Source organism: Bombus pascuorum, chromosome 10, assembly GCF_905332965.1.
Source record: "Bombus pascuorum chromosome 10, iyBomPasc1.1, whole genome shotgun sequence".
Taxonomy (NCBI): Eukaryota; Metazoa; Arthropoda; class Insecta; order Hymenoptera; family Apidae; genus Bombus; species Bombus pascuorum.
Window position 1 is genome coordinate 8,126,100 of NC_083497.1, and position 24,319 is coordinate 8,150,418.

A 24,319-nucleotide genomic window follows, 5' to 3' on the forward strand; every position below is an offset into this window, starting at 1 on the left:
TTTCCGAATATCTGAAATATCTAAAATATTTGAATATTAATAAATTTGGAAGTTGGAAAGTTTGTAAAAATTTGGCGAATTAGATTTTCTTTTCCTTGCCGACTATTAAAATTACTTATTTATTTATCGAAAGCAAAGAACATATAAATATCCAAAATGATATAACCGTTATGATATATAATAAATAAACAAATAAACGACGGTCATCATTTAGATTCCACATTTTTAGTGATTATATTTTAATCCAAACATTTATTGTCTATCTGCAATTATAATACGATAGAAATATTTGAAAACGATACTACAAGGATATCAACCTCTCCAATATCGATCACAGGGAGCAATCATGATCGATCACCGATGATCGAAGATTAACAATGTAAAAACGAAGACTTGGCTGTATCACTTGGGTTGCCACAATGAAATACATTCATCTGTTCAACCGTCTCACAGAATTAAGGGGACCCATTTAATTAAATACGCGACATTAATTCTTCTTGAAGGATCGATCATCGGTTTGTTTCATTGATTATCAAGTATGACTATCAAAAAAGAAGAGGATGCTGCGTGAAGATACGTAAGGGCCAGTTTTCGTGAATTAACGAAGGCGCCGTTGATCAATTGCCAGCAATCAGAATGCGATCGAGGATCAAGGTCGACGATGACACGACACCAAGATCGAGGGAAAGATCCAACGGATCGAGACAAATGATCTGTGGTCAGACGAACCGGTTTCGAAACGATAAAAGTGACAAAGATGGTCGGTATTGAATTCGTATCGATAATCGAGGTCTTTGCAAGAAGAAATAATCATTGAAAATCCTGGCTTTGCTTTATCACCGCTCGTTTCTCGCGATCATCTTTCTTCCCTCTTTTTGTATTTACATATCGTTGCAACATACGACACAGGAGGAGTGATTCGAGGTATTTTACGTTTTTGTTCCGTATCGATAATTCACAGCATTTTCATCGTCGTAAATATTATCCTCTACGACGATGCCATGTATGATGACGTTGGTTGGTTTAGCCGATGCTAATTAAAGTACACAGAGTTATGCAATTAGGAGAATAAAGCGAACATCCAGAAGACGAAATGTTTCAATTTTTACAAACATAATAAACTTGATATAAATATAACTAAAATAGTAGGATATATTTAAAAAATTATCTCACCTAGTAAGTATTATAGCGAATAGTAGATTTTGAATGTTTTACGTATTTCTGCATATTGCGAATTTTATGCATTTTTTGTATCTTCAAGTTGCTCAATCTAAATTTCGTAATTTTATTATTTTAGTAGAAAATACAGAAGTAACCGAATATATATTCATCGTAGATCTAATGTATCAATTATAAATTTACCATGTAATATGAATTATCATGTTTACCGTAGGTTCGTTTTCCAGGAAGTTCCTCAATTGTACGTAAAAAGCAGGATTCTTAAACTTTATTAGAATCCAGCTAGGAATTTCGTGTTTTTGGTTTCTATCTTAAAGGTTAATTGTCAACTTGGATACTAAAATATGAGTTTATGGGCTCCGGAAAACAAACACATTCTTTAAACTACCGTCTATATTTTCTGCAGAGGAACAGATCCGCTATAATTGTACGAGTAAATATAACAAATTGCGAAAGAATCTGAACAAGTCATGAGTATTTATCACCACGGGTTTTCCTCTATAAAACGGGATATAAACTGTACTCTGTTGGAAGTTTCGATAAACACGTTTCGAGATAGTCATTTCCTGTAGAAAATTTTCAAGGTATCCCACATGCGAATTGGAAGAAAGATTGAAGAATATCGAAAATCAAATGGAGCTCGAATATCCAAGTTCTCAAGATTGCTATTCGAGAGACGGACGAAGGATAGCCACGGAAAATCCAACTTGGAATAGCCAAAATATTCAATCTCCGAAAGAGATCGTAGAAACCAATCGTCCCAACTTCGAATCGAATGTTTTTAAAGTATCTTTCCATGGATCACGATGGAGAAACGAAAAGAAGGAATCTTTCGGCGGACGATCTAAAATTTCGTTTCAGGGTACCGTTTTATACATTCTGGTCTATTTATATTTCAAAACTGTTAATTTTACATTTGGAAAATGATCAGATCGAAAGTTACACTTTTGCAAAATAACTTTTTACAAAAATTTATAATAATCATAGTCTTACGATGAATAATTTTACGATGAGTAAGGTCGTCGAAAGACACAGAAATAGATAAAAAATTGAAATAGCATGCGCAAAGATTTTTTGATAGTCGTCGATTCAGATATCAACGGGTTGGCTACGAATGCGGCGAGGAAGGACGAGTCTAGTTGAGGAAGAAAGACCAGGGAGAAAGAAGTGGAGAACAAGAAGAAACTAAGCGTGGTCTTGGGGCGCCTTCGCCGGGGCACCGCGCAAGCGCATTCCGTATACCTAAACCTATACGTTCCGTGCGTGATCCGAAAGACACGAGCTCCATTCGAGTTCCGTCGGCTTTTGCCATCGAACGTGCCGCGTCCTTTCTCCGTTCCATCGTTCAGTGTCGTCATTCCCCCCGCCTCCCTACTCCCCCCATTCCTCGTTATCACTTCAAAACGATACATTAAAAGAGACAAGAGAATTAGTTAAATTCATCATTCAGTCTGAATGGAATGGAATAAAATGACTGTCGTACGAAATCGTTGGCATAAGTATGCGCTTCCGGTTGAATGTTAAAGAAGCGATGATCCAATCGAGGGAAGAGCGTGATCGAAAATGATGACCGTATTACGATCGTCGATCCTGGTGTCGGAGTGAGTTTCGAGTGCGCACGAAAATTGATCGTCAGTCAGTTCTTTCGTGGTTGACAGCTGTCAACATGCTGTCTACCGTTCAGTGTAACGGCGACGTGCATCAACGGAACTATCACGTCACGTACACGGTGAGTTTTTTCATAGCTGGATGAGAATTTCGCCGGTGAACCGGCTGGAAAAGTTGATCGAAGCGATGACGGGCGAATGATGGATAATTAACAACGGTTCGCCCGGCAAGCTATCCATGGAATGATGTAAGTGAAACGGATGTAACGTCGTTCTAAGAAATTCCTCTGTCGTGTAACACGCTTGAAATAGAGATTGCTTCAATAAACACACGATGCTACAAATATTCTCAACATCCTCGTCGAGTCTGGAATATCATCGTAAAAAAAGAGGAAATATCATCGTGACTCTTTTGTCGAACAAGAATCATCGTTTCCAGCGGTTCATCGGCATTTAATTGTTCGTTACGTTTATCTTCGATTGTTATATTAATAGAATATAGAGACCGTACGTCGTCAAGCCTGCCTTTATGTACGCAGGCTCCTAAAACTGTCTAGCGCTAATTTAAATACAAACTTCAATACGATCTTTCAAAACTTTATCCGCGTTACGTATGAATACGTAAACATTTATATCGACTCGCTCGTAAAACCATCAACATTATGAAACCGTAGATTACTTGTTGACGCATTAAGGCTTCGAGATGTCATGGCTCGAGAACGCATGGTGAATTACGATATAAGTATAGCTAATAATAGCTATTTATCAAAATATTTAAATATCGAAACTCGATACGTTCCGTAATACATACTCTACTCTTTGTTTTATTACCATTCTAACAATGATAATTTTTACAATTCATCGGTATTTCAAACGTTATCTCCGGCATAAACTTGTCAAGAATGTACTGAAAATATACCGTGATCGTTCTGATATTTTCATAAAACGAACTTCCTCGCACGATTCGCGAATATGTATCGAATACGTATCGCGACCTCCCGGCGCCTTACGTTATTTATCTATTCTTGGTTCAGCTTTATCGCGGCGAACGCGTTTACCCTGGCGCGGAATTTTCAGCCGAACACGGGTTTTCGCACACGCGGGAAAAAGGCATGGAGAAACGTCTGTCACTGGGAGATTAGATACCATAAACGACTGTTGTGGGACGTCTTTTGCTATCCGCGTTGCAAGCGGTCGAACGTGCTTTGTGGCCGAGGACGCGAGCGCATATTAAATTCCCTCGTGCCTCGAATCCCGAGAGTGCCGGTTTCGAAACTTCCTTCTTTCCCAAAGGGCGGCACGAAGATTCCGCGGAATGGCAAAAGGAAAAAGAAAGAAATATAGAAAAAAAATACGGTCACGATCCAAATGTCTTTACACGAAAAGGAAATTAGAAGTTTTAATCCGATTCGTGTATTATCTCTTGTGTGCCACAAATTCCAAAGTTTCCCTTTGAAAACTCGGTGTTTGGACGCGATTCGTCCGAAGCCCCGTTCGCAATTTGTGCCAAAGGGTATCGCCAACTCTGATCCCGGTACAAACTTCCCCCCGAACTCGGACTTTTCTCCGACCTACGCGTTGAATCGAAGAAACACGAGTTTCCGTTTGTAGCTCTGGAAAGTTGTATTCGGCTCTCTCAGGGTGGCCGATGCAGCTCTGTGACGTGCAAAACGAGTCGACTAACAATTAACCGGAGCAGGAACGTGTCGACGCAAGATAGTTACAAGTTCTCGAACAAATTAAGCGACCAGTGCTCTCCCGGCCGAGGCCGAGGCCGAGGCGAAACTCGCCGCGGAAACCGCATTACGGAAAGTAAATTATAACTTGTGCTGCTCGGTTAAATTGAATTACGAGAGACTGCCGGTGGTTCGAACTGTGTTTAAACATTCTACAATTTAGAATATAGCGTGCATTAGCGTGCATTAAGCTTAATCGAGGCATGCTGTTATACATATTTATATTCGTAGCTGTTGATCGAAACGGAAAAAGAAGGATGGAACAAAGATAAGATGGAAAGGACAGTGAGATCGGTCGTGCCACACCTCGATCGATTAATTCGTGCTTCGATTTATTGATACAGCGTTTCGCTAACTGGACACGATTAGGATTTATTTTACCATGGATTATTCGATTATTACAGACAACCCTAACACGAAAGCTTGTAATACGTCGTATCGAGAACGAAATTTTACTACGTTACAAGAGTCAACATTTAATATTCCGCTGGGAAGTTAAAACGAAAGCTCGTCTTTTAATTAACAATTTGAAAAATTCGTGAGATTATTAATAAACTGATATAAATAATCTTTTCGTAGAGTTTTGATTAAAAATATTATCAAAAGTAGAACGATATATAATAACGAGATTAAAAATTTAAAGACAAAATGGAAACAATTTTGAAGACTACCTCTCATCTTCATCGTTATCCAAAAACTTCCTGATAGTCTTTCGCTTGATATTCTTCGTGAATAAACTATGAAACAGAATTCAACCTAACAGATTGTTCTCTTCTATTGATTTCACTCAAAGTTTCATAATATGCAAGTACTGCCATAATTTTCAGATCAAATCTCCATTCGCAAATTAAATTTATGCAAATTTAATTTATACATTTCGCATATATTTGTTCAGAAACAAAAATTCATTCCATGAGTCGATGTCAGGAATTATTGATGAAAGCAAAGATCGGCTGACGAAACAGAATTCTAGTCGATTTTCTCAGTAGAATGCCCTGGATGATTGATTTCGTAGGTCGTGATGGATCGCGCGTTTCTTGACGCGTCCGCATGAAACCGCCACGAGGGAAACGCGAGAATCAGGAAGCGTCGTTGTCGCCTGCTTTTGCAAAACGTAGACGAAGGCGAAGGAGTACCGGCATCGAGTGACTCTTTCGCGGAAGTACACATGTATCATGTGAGCGCTTGTAATCCGAGAGCAGGGCGTGCGAGCGCTCGAAGGACGGAATGCGGTGGAAACGATCGGTTCACACCCGCCTGGTTGGGGTAGATCGACGAGATAATACGAGTACGATGATTTTATCAACGGTATAATTGATTAGATAAACGGTATTTGCTTGCATACCGTCGCAATGCATCACAATAATATATATCGGCTTCTAAATAAAATAAGCAATGTCGAGAAAGGAAAATTATATATGTATCTTTCGTAGAAAATTCATCATTGTGAAATCATATATGTATATAAACTGTACATTGTTTAAAACAAACAATAAGAAATCGTTATTGTGAAAGATTTTATTGCATGAACCGAGCGAACAGAAGTAGACACGATCCTGTACGCTTGATAGACTATCATGTTATTGAAATTTATCTTTGAAACAATAGTTAAAAGAAGAAATTTACAGATACGAGTAACGTGTATTCTCTTTAATCAGCGTATAAGAAGTCACGAGCCGATCGTTACGTCCACTTTGATATTATTTGTGTAAAGATTGTCTCGTCGTGAATGAAAGATAAAAAGAAGATGAATGAAAGAATCTGCTCTGTCTCCGTCGGTAAAACGTAAGGAGCATGCATCCTCTTTATTTGTATCCACTGTGAAACGTACTGGTACAAACATTTGGCCAACGTGTCTCATCAGTGACACTCGAAAGTCGACTGTCCGCTGTACAGATACACAGATGAGCCTATAGATGTAAATTTTTAATATACATACGTACACTGGACGTAGCGAAACCGTGTAGGAGAGGCAGACGAGCAGTTGCTGAGGATCGTGGAGGCGTTTATTTACGGTTACGAACGACAAGTTGTCGCCTGGCTGCTAATTGATGGTCCGCGGTGAACGAAAAGGAAAACGGAGGCAGGTCGGCCGCGATTTGCCTCCGTTTGTTCGGCGAATCGTGTATGCGCCTAATGTCGTGGTCGATTACTACGGTACAACAGACGGAATCGAGGAGCACCGGCGGTGAAACCAGTTTAGCACGTGTATGGTCTTGTTCGCGAGGTACCAGTTCGTTGAGTCCTCAAGTTCATCGACTTGACGCGACGTATCTGGTTCCCAATGCATGCACGCGATACACGCAATTTTATTGCACCTATTTGCTTTCGAAACTTGATTCAATAACGTCGAGAACGTTCGATCCATCGGTTCCTCTCCGATCGCAAGTCGAATGGGTCGTTTTTCAAAGAAAGAAATTTATCAAGGTGCCTCGTTTACGTCGGCTCGCGAGAGCTTCTCTTTGCCCATGAACAAGATACGAGACGTTACGATGCACGAGGAGCTTTTCATTGAAACTGCCAACTCACACGAGCTTTGTATATCAGGAAGTTGATAACGGTGTTATTCAAGAAGGAGGGAATGCTTCGTCGGCGTCGATTTTTCTTCGCCCTGTCGATCAGCGTTCCCTGTCTGCAAACAGTTTATCATTTGTTAGTCGTGAAATAGAAGCGTAACGCGTATTTCGATACAAAATATTCCGTAGTTACTTGTCAACGATAACTAAAATGTTTTGGTTGCTATCGCTTAAACGCATACTCATATCGATATGGATTTATGAGATTCAACAGCGAAGATCGGCATTAGTTTCAATTATAGAAATATTAGAAAAATTTTAATTCGAAATTTTACGTATAATTACATCTATATTCTACGCTAACTATATATTACAAATATACCATTGCATATATTATAACTGAGGGTTAAAATATTTGTTTATCGCTACTCGTAACAGATGGCGAACGAACAATGATAATTAAAAAATAAGAAGACAAGAGACAGAGAAATACTCGAATACTCAAGGTTTATTAGGTATTCTTCCAATTGAAGCACGAAGTAGGCGAGCCATGTCATTTCAGCAGATTGTGACAAGCAGTAGTAAGCAATTTCTATGATTCCGCGTATACCGCGAACATGTGTGTGAACACCAGATGCCATACTAATTCATACAATCTAATCCCGCATTTTTAATCGCTCCTTGCAGTATATTTCCATGCTCGACTGGCAACCACGTCGCGAACTTTCAGAGCAAACCGATATAGCAACCATTGTTGACACAATTGCTGCCTCGAATTTAATAAGTCATCGTCGAAACAACGTCATTACCATCGCCGACAAACTGTTTGATTTATCGTTGTACTTTGAAAAGTTAATCCATTTGAGAGATCTAGAAGTATTTTTGCTCGTTGACGTCAGTCTGTCATATAAATAGCATTTGAAAAGATTCATCGCTTCATGCGGGCCTTGAACTTTGATAATAGTAATTGCAATGGTAATCGTAGAAACTTTTTATTAATTTTTTACTGTTTTCAATCGAGGATAAAAATTATTTGAAACAAAAGCACGTGCAAGTGATTCGATTAGTCTCTACATCGTAAGTTGCGAACGTGAACTAAATTCAAACACTGGGTCGTCTGATCGAAGTCCATACGAAGTAACAATCATCCGAAAAGAATTTCCACTGAGGTTAATAAAGAAACTTCTTATTTTACGTTTTCTCTTCGTGATCGTACAAGATACAGCAGGTCGTACGTTACGAGGAAGAAAATTTCGATATTTGGTCAGAGTCCAAGAGTGAAGTCGGAACTGGCATCGCGAATGATTCGGTCACGGACATCGAGTTGGTTACTTATGAACATTTCTCGTTGCTCCTGACCAGTTTTCATGAGTAATCTAATCTGAAATCTTGGAAATCATTTATTCGAAAACTACGAATTGGTCTCCATTTTCAGCAGCTCTGGCTTCTCCAAGTTCTCGTCCAAAGTTTTACTCCGATATCATTTTGCTCTCGTTGACAAGTACAATTTATGTTTAGTTCTACATTAATAAAAATTAACAAAATGGAAAGTGAGGCTAGTTGGTAATTGAGAGGAATGTCTAGGATAGCGTTAGTTCAACGAAGATGTGTCAGATGGTTTAATAAAACGAGTAACGTATCGCACAAGGCAATCAACGAATCAAGGTTCTAAGCAATTTAGAGAAGTGAACCGAAATTCTTGACACATCACTCCTGTAAACAATTTCTGTCTACAAGAATATACATTTCCCGATTGGTTTCCAATACTAGCAATATGACATTGACAGCCGTATTTCATTTCACTGCAAAAGATATTTCAAAATGTTTTATATCACATATATACAGTATATACATCAAAGTTTTCTATGGTCAGTGTCAAAATACTTTCGCGTGCCACTTTAGTTGCTTGGTATTTACGAATCCTGGTGTAAAGATCAAACTAACAACTTTTTCTTGCTTTTTCAAACGACTCTCGAAGTACGGACGAATAAAGTAATTTGTCACGCGTTCATAAATTTCTAAGACGATGATCGTGTCCACTGTGGAGATCGAGAAGAGGGTAGAACCGGCTGGTTCACGCGAGGAGTCATGGGTCAAAGATAAAGCGACGCTTCTTCAGATAAAATGCGTGCTTCCTCCGAGTTCTCTACGATCTCTATCGGGTATTATATTGCGCTTACGATGATCATAGGTTTACGTAAACTCGCGGAGGCCACGCGACAAAGAAGAGGAAAAATAACGAAGAAAAAAAGAAAAGGAGGTAAAGAATTCGCTTTCTTCTTCGGATGTTTGCATGTATAAATTGCGATGTACGCGAATGGATATTTATAACGATGAACGAGAAGGTTGTCACTTCCTGTGAGGTCATAGGAGAACTCGTCGCGAGCGGTCTTAGAAAGAAAAAGTGTTTACTCGGTCGCGTAAAAAGCAACAGTTGCGTAAGTATCGGTCATTAGGTGGACGAGAACACGTATGTATGAGTGTCGTATTCGTGGCAGAAGGCTTCCTGTCTCGAGTCAAGGATGCGGCCGATGTTGTACCTATTGTTTCCTTATGCATTCGTTGCGAGTTTCGAATACCTTATCTTTAATAAAGTATGTGTCTATCACCGATGGATTACTTTTAAATTTTCCAATTTTTCAATATTCAGATTTGTAAATTTCCAAATGTTTTAAATATTCCGATTTCCGAATTTTCAAATTCCCGGATATTCAGATTTTCAGACTTCCAAATATCGTAATTTTCAAATTTTTGTCCAGTCCAATTTTTATTAAACTAAATCTTCGCTGTGAAGAAGAGGAAAGTTTCGTAGTAATACCTGGCACCTACAACTTTCAAAGGCCGGGATATTAGGTAATTATGACTCGCAAGAATCTTTTCAAAGTAGGCAAAACGAGCAGGAATTTTACTTTGCTTGCAAACGGATACAAACTAGACAGTTTCGAATTAAATATCAAGAGATAGCGCACGAGAATTTCACACGGTTCGGTAATCTTCAAATATCTCGGAAGCCTATCGCCTACAATTTTCATCATACAATTTCGCAATAATTTATCCATTAATGCAACGCGACGTGACTCGCCGATCGTCAATGTTATTTTGACTCTTTCATCATGGTACCGGTCACGACTGTGTCGAAGTGAGAGCTGATTCCTCCGCAGCTGTGCTCTCGTTGACTGTTCGACGTGATTCTCAATCGTAATGCGCGGTTTGTTGCGGGGCATAAGTCAATTAAGCCGGTATTAGCCAATCGGGTGTCTTTCCGCCGAAGCAGCTTGCCTTCTCGTTGATTATTTCGTTCGTTACGTTGCACGAGATACAGACAGTATCACGTTTACTTGTAACATATTCTTCTAATCGTATCTTCGATGTTCCTAGTCAAAACTTTCCATATATTCAATAGAAAATGTCAATGACAAACAATCATTTTCCATAAATAACTTTTTCTAATCATACGTGCGTACAATCAATTACATTTATTATTTAAATGTCAATGCTTGCATTAGCGTTGAAAGATTTTCTGCCAGACTAGAAGGATCTTCTTATAATACAGAAATAAAAACTCTGAAGATGAGAAATTTGCCAAGTAGCGAAATAGTTTTAGAAGTGAGTTTAATCGCTTTATGATATTCTGTTTATAGATAGGTATGAATGAAATTTTTGTGGATGAAATTACAGTTTGATTTATGTGTAATCTTGCAATTAAAATGAATCTTGTTAAAAATAAGTAAGTGTCTTGATACTTTTGAACGATTCGTATTTTGAAAGATTCTATATCTATTGCGTTTGAATGGCATGTCTTTGTCACGCGTGACTAAAATTAAATTACATTTGTTGACGTGGCTAATTAGCATTGAACAAGGTTGGACGTCGTCACGAAAGAAACACACTCGAGACTCTCGAATTTAATATGCGAATTTCCTGGCGAGAATTTGCATTTTTTAAAGTTTCATCTGCTTTCAAGCTGGTGACAGGGGCCAGAAGCGTTTCCAATTCTCGAAACCCGAGCCGCCAGCTAAGCAATCTGACTGGCGACGACGTCCGCTGTATTGCCTATTCTTCGTATTAAAATATCGTTGCTATATAGAGGTCCGCCAACTGTTACGTGCAAAAACGCACGATATTTCTGCTCACACGAATACGGATCTTACTTAATTTCCTCCCTTCCATGTGTCCTTTTCTTGCCTGCCATTTCCATTAAGAAACAAGTTTCAACTTTATAAAGCAATCAAAAATATACTCTGTCCTTAATTTATTTTCTTGGAATCGGACCGCGTTCCGTCCAAACAATTTTATCTTTGATCTGTCCTTAAATACTTTTCATTTAAATTGTAGTCCGTAGCTGAATATTTTTTTACGGTGCACAACAGATTACAATATTCAAGGTTTTTCTTCTGCATAATGTATATCCGCTTCTGGGAATTTAGATGTAAAATTTGCCGGCTGATTTATCGGTTTCTCGGCTCCAAAGGCTTACACGAGGCATGGAAACATTGCCAGGCAAGTTTATAGAATCACATGGTTATTTAACCCTCGAGTTGGTATTTTCGTGGCTACCACTTAAATTATCGATACCGTGAATCTGAATTACTACGTCTCGCATCTTTATTCGCGCCACTCGCCGGACAAGGACACCCGTCTATTTATCCCAGCTATCTAGTCCTGGTAAAACGTGTTCTACCCGCGAAAGCCTATGGACTAGTTAAAGTGATTTATCGCTTCGTAAAATATTCTTCATGTCGGCCGTGCTCGAGCAGAAACAGCCAGTGACCAATTTAATTTCAATTCGTGCTAAATGTCTTCGAGCGGTCAAGAAAAATTGCGCCATTGTTCCATGCGGGGTGTTACTGAGAATACCTAAAATGCCATTTAGTCAGTGTCGAACCGAGAAATATTACGCCTGTCGCTGAATTTAGTCTCTATTTATCGGCACTTTTGTTGCCGCATAAAATATTAGAAGACGTTTCTTCAGAAGTCATCCAATCTTTTATGGTTTCGCTGTAACGTGAAACGCGATAAAATTTTAATCGAATCTGCCAAATCTAAAACACATATCGATCTACTGCGACAGAAGTAACCGTATAAGACGAATTCCGTGTATTATTAATTTTGTGGAAGTTTAAAATGAATCAGACCAGCTGAAAATCGAACAATATCAAGTTTTAATAGAAATCTCTGTTTTGGAACAATATTGAAATTTTACGACATTATTACTGCCTTGGAATGGTGGCAATTAAATTTAGGACACACGAAACGTCTAGTTGAATTATTTCTAAATATTTCCATTGGAAAACATCCGAATTTCTTGAAATTACACGCGAAATATAAAGCTCCCCTTCGTTTTCAAGAAATTATTAAATTGAATTTCTTTGAAATAAACTTTCCTCGTATTTAATCTACCTCTAACTTATTCATTCCTTAAAAGCAGGAGACAGAAAGATAGATGCAAAAATCTCGAAATATTTTAAATTCAATTTCTTTATATTTTTTATTTCCCGCGCGAAAAACGAACTTTCTCTCCATTTAATATTCCACCAACTGAGTTATCCCATAGAAAGCAAAAAAAAAAAAAAAAAATGAAAGAACTAAAGAGACGAAACGTAAATACATGTGACGAAATTGTTAAACTACATTTTTTTCAAATTATCGTGTCAGAAACAAACTCCGTTCAATCTACTAACTCACTTATCTCTTCATAAACGAAAATACACAGTGTAATCCAAACCCTTCAAACAGCCTATTAAACGCTATTTTTTTAAATAATCCCGCGGAAAACGCGTTAAACCACTAACCCCATTTGCTCCTTAGAAAAGCACCAGATAAAGAATCCACAATGCAAGAACCAACACTGCGAACACGAGGAGAGACGACGAGTAAGTTCGCAAAGGTGGCATCGTGTTACACGGGCGTGCGACAATTTCGCGGGGTAATTATATTTACAGGGAGTGGCACTCGACCTATAACCGAACTCTCCTCGTCCCTTTTTCCCTTGTGCCGCGCACAACTCGTGCGATCCTGTAGAACCCGCGGCGCAGGACCAGGCCTGCGTGCAAACTCGGGACGCTGCTTGCCATCTCCATGGTTACGTGTCGCGTTCTCTCGCCCCGCAACCCTCTTCAAGTCCCCTTAAACGTTCTCCGTAGCCGAGATGCAGGGTTTCATCCCTCTGTGCGGCCGCAGCGCCGGGGCGGCTCCCGTGCGGCGCAGACGTTCGTGCCGGTTGACCCAGGTCGCGTGATCCTCGCTCGTCCACGACACCCAGAAGCTTTCTTACGACAGTTTTTCACTGACTATTCGAGTGTCGTCTCTTCTTAAGCCCGTCTGGGCTACAAGAAACGCAAGGGGAAGGATTTACCGGTGGTTGTACAGAAATTTCCCCGCGAGAAACTGCTTGTCAAGAATACATAGAGGATCGAGATAGTTGAGCCGAGGGAGGAAGATACGATGACCTTGAGATTGCAGTTAGATGCGGAAAATTAAAACGAAATTGATACGTGGTATTTTTTAACTGTGGGATCCGATAGATCCATGGATCGTGCGAAACGATCGATACGAAGGCCGATACTTCCAGGTGTACGATGCGGGTTGGCAACTCGAGGAGTAGAAAGAAGTGGAAAGGGCGGAGATCGTATCGGTGAAGAGCGTTCAAATTAGCACGAGCAAGAAGTTCCTATAAGTAGATACATAGAGTAAGAGATCTGAAAAGCGCGGTTGCTTTCTCTCTTTTGCATCGGAGCAACGAGGCGCGATGGAAACGCGGACGAAACGTGCTCGACAGGCAACGAGGGATTAATGGCGTGATTTTCGTCCATGAATCATCGCCGTGGTTGGCGAGGATCGCGGTTTCACGCGGATCAGAAGAAGAGACGGAGGAAGAGAAAAGGCGGTGCCCGATGTTGCGGAATAATTCGTAACGAGCACGCCTGTCACGGCGCCGACGTACGATCGACACGTGGCTAGCCACATTTCGAAATTCTCTTTCTCCGCAACGTTTGCTAACTCCTTCACGACCTTAATTTTGCACGTAGTACATTTCATTTAAGAGAATATTATTAAGATTATTAAGAATCAGTAAATCACTCTGACAATTGAAAAATCGTGTTCCTATAAATTCCATGTGACGACACTTAAAATAGACTTAAAGTAAACACAAAATATCGTAGAATGAAGCAGTTGTGAATTCTATTCATGGTTTCACGGGTCCTTTATCCGAAGAACCATGACAAACTCGAACAGTAGCTCGCTATCGCGCGCTTGGCTGCGAGCAAATTGCTGTCGCTGCGGTGACACGCGCCAGGACACGGTGAACAATAACCTTAAGGAGGAGACACCGCTACGAGAGGAAACTGAGACCCTTTTGCACCGTATTGCGTTCACAGTTTGGCACACTGCCCTCCATATAGAAAGCGAGGTGCGTGGGTGTTGTTTCGCTCGATTGAAATCATATTTTCGCCATGCGCTCTCGCTTCGATAAATATATAAACACGAAAATATAAATAATATAGAGTAGATAGAAAGAATTGCGACTGACTGAATTCGCGTTGGGAAATTTAATCGAAACACCCTACGCAAGGGTGGTCGCGGAACGGAAATTTGTTTTCACAGGCCACCAGGGATTTACGCGAATCGAAGCACTGGGAATCGATGATGTTTATTATCAGACGCATGGCGCACATCAGCCTGAATTTACGCAACAGCTGCTTTCAGCCGAACAATGGAAATAATTTACGCGTAGTATTTGTTATCGTTGCTCGACGCGATGGGCAACCCATTTCCTTTCGCGACGCCCTTAATGTGCACGCGTGGAAACTACTGCTTTTTTATTTTCATTTTTTCCTTTTTGGGTCTTTCGTTTTTTTCCTTTGTTTTTTTCCTATCCCATTCCTTTGCAGTGCATCGTAGATATACATGGCGGGACCTGTATAATTCAGTATTTTTTCCTTTTCTGTTGCAGCATAATGGAGGTTACGAGGCACAGCCGAAGAATGTTAACACCATTTCGAGAAGCAAACAACAACACCAGGTAAAAAATCGACTCTTTTGCGTTATTATAATTCCTCGCTATAGCAATTGCATTTCGCTGTAAATTATTCAACTCGTAGATCTTTACATAGAATGGGAATTTGTGTTTTCTTTTCAGTCACGAAAATTGCAGGCGCGTATAGCTCATAAATTATTCATCAGACTCTCAGTTAGTAGGTCTGCTAATTAGAGTCGATTCTAATTCTGTCTCCTGATAAACGCAGCTCTTCTCACATTTTACAACGAATACTAATTGATAATGAAATTGCACATTTTTTTTCGATATGATTTCAAATATTAGAAGTTCGTAAAACAATTTAGAAATTTTTTACAGGCATTGTTCTCGTTACCAATTTCTGTTGCGGCTCCAATATCTGAAAAAATAAACGTATGTTTCATATTCGAAAGGACAACAGTTTATTATTACGAATAATAATTGACTCATGACTGTATAGCACATTGAGAATAATATTTGATTCTCGTTCGTTTACTCGAAGTACTAGAAAGTGGACCTGCCTTTTCATTCGTCGCAGCACCTACGATTTATTCGTTTCTACTTGTCGTGACCGCGAGAAACGCTTTGTGAAGTTGGAAAAAGGAAAGAAAAATATGCTCAGCACGATCGTTATGCTAAGTGGCCTGCTACGTAGCCTGCTACGTAGCTTGTGGCTTATCATTCGCTGATAAGAATTCGCGATTTGCGCCATTCGCAAACCTGGGCTCTCTAAATATTTAATATTAAAACAAACCACGCATGATACGTACGAGGAAGTGGCGTCTTATTGGTCGAGAGTACGGGGGTCGATTGCATCAGGCGGTACCTTCATTTATTCCGCGGGAAAACACGGCCGAGCCCTATTTACATTCGAAACAGCGTTCGTCGTCTACGGCGAACAACCTCCTCTTTCGCGTACACGTGTACCTGACGCCGCGATTCAGCGTTTTGCGAACGATCACTATGCAAAATCGCACACAAGCCGCCTCGACTTCGAAATTACCTCCGAGACGTACATACGAAATCATTTGCATCACGCCACCTGCGTAATCGCCTCGAGAAGCAGGGAATTTTGACGTTCTTGTTACGTTTCACTTGTGATTTCGTTCTCTGTGGTCTTGAGGTAACCCGAGGTAACTTGCTTTCCACCATGTTTGGTTTCGTTGAGAAAATCGTGAAATAGGAGGCAATGAAGTAGGAAATATTATACGAACGTAATATTATGTAAGAGTTATTCATAATGTTTAGCAGATTGTTACGTTTCGCTTGTGTTTTCGTTCTGAATGGTCTTATTGTTAGAGTAATTCGATCTTTGTGGTATTCGGTTTGCTTGCAAAGGGATTGAAATAGGAAACATCGTATAGAGGAAATATTATAGGAAAGTTATTTATAGTATATCGTTAGTAAATCGTTACGTTTCATTCACGATTTTATCCTCAGCGGTCTTATCGTTAGCGTAACTTTGGTTTCGTTGGGAATTCTGAGATGGAAAGAGCTGAACTGGAAAATATTCTATATGGGGAAATATTACATAGGAATTACAGCATACGGTAGATTTGCCGATTATCTTTACAAATATAAATTTTCAATAAATGCATAAATTCTCTCTCATTTTCTACAATTGCTTGCCATCTTTCCACGGAACTTTCTATTTCTCTTTTAGGACACTTTTATCGTCTTCTAACGAGTTCCGTTATATTATCTTAGCCTCCAGAAAAATTGCGTCACTTATGACGTATTATGGCGTAACGCAAACTCAGTAAAGTAACAAAATATATTAAACTTGTTTCGAAGCTTCTGCTTCATAAATTATAGCACTTTGTTTATACGTATCATGAACAAAGCAGAAGTTTACAATTTTCCCTTAATCCCGTAGATCATTTATCTCGTTGTAACGGTGACTGATATTATAGAGCAAGATTTTGTCAGATAACTATCTGAAAATGCAACGCGTTGGTTTGTTAAGTGTAGCGCCAGAGCAAGCATGAAAAACGGATCTGGGAAGTGGTTTGGAGGGAACGTTTACGCTTTATTAAGGTTTTCCCTTTTTTAAATCATAACAGCGGCTAGACCGGCAGCAAGGCGTCTTTTACGCATTAATGTCGACACCGGAGAAAATTATTCGCTAAAATGGCAGTAAGCTAGCGCACCGTATGAACGGTGTAGGTATCAGCCGATGTTCCACGGAGATAATCCAAGTATATTGACGTCGGCCATGTAATGTATTCGTGAAATCCACGCTTATACCGCGGCTATTCTTGTGAAAATATACACAGAGAAGAGCATCGAATGCAAAACGCGGCACGACGCGAGGGAATTCTGACAATTGCTCGTAACTGGTTATTACCGATTGTGGCGAGAAACCGTTCCTCAATGATAATCGTAGGAAACCGTTCGGAAATTTATTGCGAAATTGCTCTATCGATTTCGGATGGCATTCAGTGTCGATGAAAATGCTTGAAATGTGAGAACTAGATATGCGAAGATATACACTATTGGTCGAATGTTTACCAACGCTGCATGGTTTGTACGATTGGAAAATTTAAGAGGAGATTGGTTTAAGATTCTATTACCTTAGGTAATAATTTGATCAAAAATCTATCGAACTAAAGAAAATTACTTAATGAAAGTAGAATCGATGTTCGCAGAATTAATTTCAAACTGATAACAGAATTAGAAGATATATTACACGTAGGAATAGCTGAGATCATGATTTCAAATTTTTGATAGATAGTGTAAAATAGATAGTAGTAGATAGTATTTTTTCCTGTTTCTTTCTTCTGTTGTAAAGTTGGCTACTTCAAAGTCGATTTCAGGTAATAGATTCATAAAATTAAAAAAATAGAGTTAAAAAATTGCAAAGAAACGTCTTGGTGCATCTGCCAGATTCTGCTAGACGAAGCAAACGTTGTTGAACATTAAAATATAATTTGTTTTGAACATATTACGTCACCTAGCACAGCTGTTGTTTCCTTCGAATCATGGCATAGCGGAATGAACCTTGACGCATTTGAAACTCAAAAGAATATTGAAAATATCATGGAATCAAATTTTAGGTTCACATTATTGGTAGATTGATTTTACATTACTTAAAAACATATATACTTGAAAGGATATATATTTCGAATGAATTAAACAACCAACTTGTATTGACAAAGTAATTTTAGGTAGCATAAATCTAATCAATCAGAGTTCAAATAACTTGAATAATCTAAATGAGGTTCAATCTTGAAAGAATCGGAAAAACGGAGGAACATGAACGTTCGAGGGAATAATTTAGAACTCCGATAGGTTTGGAATGTATCCTTTCCGGATCTTTGGCGAAACATTCCGCTATCGATCGGATCTCGACGGTATATACTCGTTGGTTAGCAGAGAGGTCGAGACGGAAAGAAGTCGATAACCATAAAGCCCACTCTCGCTTGGCACTCCACTTGTAATTAGAAATTAGCCGTCGGCAATTACGCGGATTAACGATAATTGGCATTACCGGCGCGACGTTTCCTTCACGCCCCCGAATAATTACTTCCTACTAATGTCACAGCCTACGGTTATCCCTTCTAAATTACACATGGCCCGTCAAAAGGGCCGCAAGAATCCCAGTGTAAACAAAAATCAATTAAAAAACGATATTGCTGACAGTCAAATCGTTCATCTCAATGTCTTGGGTCTTTGAACGCTTCACAGAATCAAAACAAGCTATTTTGAATTCGCCGCGCGTTTGAAGTTATACGTATATCATAGCTAGGCATCATGGTCCATTTACAAGAATTACTATGGTAGTTAAAAGGATCGTATCTCCTAGAAATTTCATAGATTTACGATGTGTAATTCTGGGAATTTGAATAAAATGTTGTTTTCCTTTGCGTCGTAGGTTTTGTCACGTATCTTTGATTTTGATTTCTTTTCTATGAGTTTAAGTCGACTCGGTAGTTTCAATGTTCTGCAAATTCCTATTGCAGTTTCTCTTTACCTCAAGAACAATTCCAAAAGATATAATGAACATTCTTCTGAATAAATATATCCTTGAGTATACGAGAGAATAATTCATTTTTTCAGAAAAATGAAACATAGTTATCTTCTTCTACTCTTAATAAACTCACCCGCGAAAATGGGAATTTTCCATATGAGACACGGACGTTTCTTCGCCAGTATCGTGTATCCATCTTTCACAAAATATCCACCACGCGGCACTCGTAACACGCGAACCATGTCGATAAAATTTTCATTCATCTCCAATGAATTCCATCGCGATTTCCGCCCACGTGTCGCCTCGGTGTAAATTGAAATTTTAATGATTCTGCGTGCTGGTACAGAAGAAAGGGGTTCGAGTAGTCGCAGCGATCCCGTCAAAACAGCGAGTTAGTATCGAAGCGAGTTGGAAAGAGAAAGAGGAAGCTGGTAACCTGGCCTCTAAAAATACGTTTACGAGATCGTAACGCGGTTCGCCGCTTCTCTCGCCGGCTACAGTCAACTTCAACTAGTGCGTACAATACCATCCATAAGTATTTGTACGATACTTGATGTTATTCGATCAAATGATTGATTGATATTTCTCTTATAAATATTTTCAAAGTTATAGCTGACGATTTTTTACTGTGAATACTTTACCTCTCGCTATAACTGGAATCAAGTACTCTGCTTAACAATTAAAGGCCATCATGGTGTAAAATTTTACCGTGTACAAATTTTTGATGTCATATCATCATTCGGTAATGATATCATCGTAATTGGACATTCATAGTGTTTGGACATTCATTAACAGTCTAACGAGACACGATTATCATAATCGTATTCGTAAAATTGAAAACCAATTTGAAAACGTATGTGGAATTTACATTCTCTCCAAAAAAGGAGGCGTTAAATGAAAGCACTTTATTCTACATTCTCGAATTATTCTCACGTGTTAAATAATCTCCTGTCTTGTGTCTATTTCTATCTAGTTGGCAGCAGACAAATTCTTCTATAGAGTAGAATTCCATTTATATAAACGAGATTTTAGTTAATGTACGATTAATTGATCTTTTGCTGGTTGAATTCATTTATCTGAACCTGAGCTCTTATTGTATGAACAAAAGATAATAGGTAGCGAGGATAATTGGCGAGCTCCTATTATATCAACTCCAATTATATAAACCGTTTGTCTCTCGACAAGTTTGGATAAATGGAATTCCACTGTATCTGACAAGTTCTCAAACTTGATTTCCTCGACGATGAAACCTCCAACATAACTTGATTATGCTTGATCTTCGCGTTACCTTGGACCATAGAATCTCTTCTGACTCCAGCTGTATCACGAAATTAGGATCACAGTGACCTCCAACGTAATTTTATTATACTTGATCTTCGTGTTACCTTGAACCATGGCGTCTGTTGTGACGTCAATTGTGCCACGAGTTTAGGTATACATTTGCGATGTTTTAGAAGCGTCAAAATACTTATGGACGATAGTGTACGTCGTGGTCTGCTACGACCATAAATCCCTCCCAGCGTTAGGTCTCACGTGTGAAATTGCCATTACGCTAGCGCGGTCCTACCGCAGCTGTCGTTCCTTGGAAGCTCAGCCTACCTCGGTATGCCGCGTGTCCTTCGTATTTCTCACGGTTGCTTAGGATTCGAAGATCGACGGGGGGCCTTTCGTATCGGACGACCGTGCCACGACCATCCTTTTTCGCGCGAAGTCCACGGCGTCGGAAGAGACAAAGAGGATATTCGTGCGATTTGTCAGGCGTCACGCGCGAATAAGTCGTAATATCGCCTGACGGCGGGCTGATTTTTCATTCAGGATCGCAATGGGTAAACTTTGTCGGCGGCTGTTTCTCTGTGATAGCGTTACGGGATCGTGCAGCGGTACCTTTTCTTCATTCTGCTGAATTATTCCGCGGTATGACGAGGGAAATGGACGTTTCAAAGATAGGAAGTGTATGGGATGTTGCATCTTTCAGGGAAGTTTATGACGCCTCGCAAGGTCCTTCTGACGATAAGTTTATCGATAAAGCTGCGATGTGCTGCGGGCCATCTTGAGAAGAATCGTTGTTTAAGTATTTCTAGGAAACAATGGAAAATCCCGTAACGAGCCTTTTTGTAGCCTGTGAAAAGATTGTTCTTTTTCAATAATTAATAATATTTATAATAATAATAGACACATCTTTCGATGGTTTTCTAAAGAAGATAGAATACAAAATTGGAGACCAATTTTATTGGAAGTAAAATTTGTTGCATAACGTGTGCGCGTACGTGATAAGGATAAATTGATGTAGCATATTGCCACTGTACCCTGGAGACGAGAACTGTATACTTCTTAAATTTTCTAAACTTGAATAGAATCTTCAAAATCTTCAAAAAGTGATAAAAAGATAGCGAGTTTGATTTATAGTATTTTGTTGAAATTTCTACGCTATCTTGGCTGATGTCTACACACTGTAACAGACTCCATAACAAATCATTTTTACATGCATCTCGGTGTATCTAGATCTTTCTCACTTATTTGACCTCCAAAACACACTGTATCAATTTTCCACGGATTCATCGAGACACACGCCCTGTGTTCACTCGTTGAGAAACTCGTTCGATCACTCGCCAACTGGAATTACATCCGAGACAGCTTATGCAGACGCAGCGCAATTCGCGGACAAGGAACTTATTCATATTTCTTCGTCGACACGATTTTTCCGCGTTGCCCTTGAAGTCGAGTTAGCCACACCGCTCCGCCGTTTTATCGCATTCGCCAGCGCAGCGAGCTCGCGGGACTGGCTAATGCGACTTGTGTCTAATGACGAGCGTGACTTTGATCGAAGTCACGCTACCTGGACGAATTCGTTACATCATACGTGCACGCGGAGAGAGAAATCGTTGCACAGTCGGCGTACAAGGAAGGGGAATAGCTGAACGTCAGCTGTGCAAGTAGGAACCGTGGTTAGACTGTCGGATAGAACGTCGTGAATTCAGTGGAATCGAGCGAACGCACAATAGTCGGCAGTCTGTCATTCCTTCGTGCCGTGTCGTGCTCGCATCCTTCTTCGTCGACGTCCCGCCAAGATAAAAGCACGCGTTAAACCACAAGGATTTCATGTCGATTCGTTGGGACAAGGCGATTCCCATAAGGGCAGCATCGCCATGCCGGACAGCATTGTCGTCAGGATCGTCTACGCACCGAAATACTCCAAGGTTCTTTATAGATGAAGACCACACGGGAGAAATATGATAAGTCTGTTTTTGGTGATTTTCTGGTTCCTACATCACTTGGTAGCTGAAAAAGTATGAAGTAGTTGAAGGAATAATCCGATCGATTGGAAATTTTGTAAAGATTGATGACAAATTCGTAATGTTTCGTGAAAAAGGAATTTATGCTACGTTCGTTTAATTAATATTACTTCGCGTAATTAATATTCTCAACACGTTGCTTCCGTGTATTCCTGCACAAAGTGTGTACAAATCTCGTGTTTAATGTTTAACACGAAACGCGTAAGGTTAAGTTGTTATTTTTGTATAAAATAGCCGATTGCATGAATTAGTTTTTGTAAAAAGTGGCCGGTGAAACACGTTAATTTTTGCGTAAAATAGCTGCTAGATAATGTGCTAATATTTTGTAAATTTATAAGATAGTGACAAAAACATATATTTAATCGTAAAATCGAAAGAAAAGATAGTTTTCGTGTAGATTTAATTGTCAACATATTGTATTGTTTTATAAAGGATAGAAAATATGATTTATCATGTTTTTCAATTGTGGACTTCGAATAGTATCTATGTAGTAATGTTCTGAATTTAGGTAGTAAATCTAAAGTAACTTTTTTCGAGGCAAAAGTGGAATATAAAAGAAGAATATTGGTAGTAAAGTGAGCAGAGTGCTTCTTAGATATGTTTATTGGATAATTTTGGTTTACAAGAAATTTCATGCAGGGCAAACTGTAAGTTTTTTGTTCGGTAAAATAGGAATATAAATTGTGCGTATTGCTGGTGAAGTGAGCGAAGTGCTTCTTCAATGGGCTTCTTTAGAACATTTCGAGCAGAAGAAATTCTGTAAAAGGCGGTTTGCGAAACTAGGTTCCATACCTTGGAGGCAACTCTAGAATTATTTGTTTTTCGGGAAAATGCGATATGAAATGCGAATATTTGTAGCGAGCCGAATATTCTCCTTGAGTCCTTTGTTCGGAATTCTGGATATAAAGAATTCTGTAGAAAGCAGTTTAGTAGAAATTAGGACTCTTATGTACTAAAGCCGTTTGTAAAATTTTTTATTCTCAATAAAAAGAAAATCTACAGCGTAAAACTAACCAGATGAACAAGTTTCTTCTTCGGCCTTTTCTATTGGAAATTTTGGTGCGCAAGAACTTCATAAAAAGCAGTGAAATTAAGTTCTGTGTGCCTTATCTAATAAGGATAATTATTAAATGTGCGCGTAAAGATCAATGATGCTAATTAAGAATGCCTGTGTTTCAGATACAGACGTCCTTGTCGGCGACGGCACCTGCAAGGACGCCGGGCGTCGGCGCGGACGCGACGACGACAGGATCAGGAAAGGGTGGAGGTCGCGTTACAGAAGTAATGGAGCTTTGTTACGTCACCGAAAGAATCATTGCGCTCTGGTACAGGGAGGATGCGCAGGGCGTCCTTGAACATGCTACCGCACTTCTGCGAGGAAAGCACGGTGATAATTATATGGTGAGCGGCGAGTAAACGACTGCAGATTAATGGTCGCTTATCTGATATGACGTTTTTATTAAATAACAATACCTATTAAACGAAAATGATCCTAGGATAATTGACGTATTACCAGATAAATCCTATATACTCTCTCTAATTAGCGTTACAATTAGCGCGTTGCATGCTCTGAAATCTATATAACGCTAGATGATTATCAGTCGATTTTACACTGTTACATGATTACTACTCTATATTACTAGATATTTCATATATCTAAAAAGTTAATATTTCTTCACAATTCGTCCAATATCCTTCATTTTATAAATATCTATCATTCTACTTTGAAAATCTCATTTTATCTGGACCCTCTTGCATAATAATTTGCAAATTATAATGTTGGAATACAAATACCCTTACACAGACACCCACACAGGCATTTGAACAGGACACTTACATAGGTCATACTCATTACTGTATAGAGAGTGGGATTCAAAATATTTAAGGGATCATGGGTTACTACCTACGTCTAGTCTGAGAGTAACTGACCAACAATCAACAATTCTTGCATAGGTTATTAATTATATCACTCGCCTATAATACATTTGGTTCTGTAGTTCT

The 24,319-nt window shown here is 39.2% G+C and overlaps 1 protein-coding gene across 19 annotated transcripts in view; it reads left to right on the plus strand.

The window, feature by feature from the left end:
• The window catches only part of LOC132911304 (tensin-1), a 181,583-nt gene that overhangs the window by 111,601 nt on the left and 45,663 nt on the right, over nt 1–24,319 (plus strand). For 15 of the 19 annotated variants that reach the window (XM_060967866.1, XM_060967879.1, XM_060967874.1 and 12 more), the window contains 2 exons: nt 14,993–15,061; nt 23,498–23,719. In XM_060967866.1, the coding sequence (XP_060823849.1) occupies nt 14,993–15,061; nt 23,498–23,719 (291 nt within the window). Of the gene's footprint in view, nt 1–742; nt 761–2,441; nt 2,909–13,265; nt 14,450–14,992; nt 15,062–22,026; nt 22,223–23,497; nt 23,720–24,319 lie in introns of those variants that run through there. The other 4 variants (XM_060967885.1, XM_060967880.1, XM_060967878.1 and 1 more) reach the window with 4 other exon arrangements.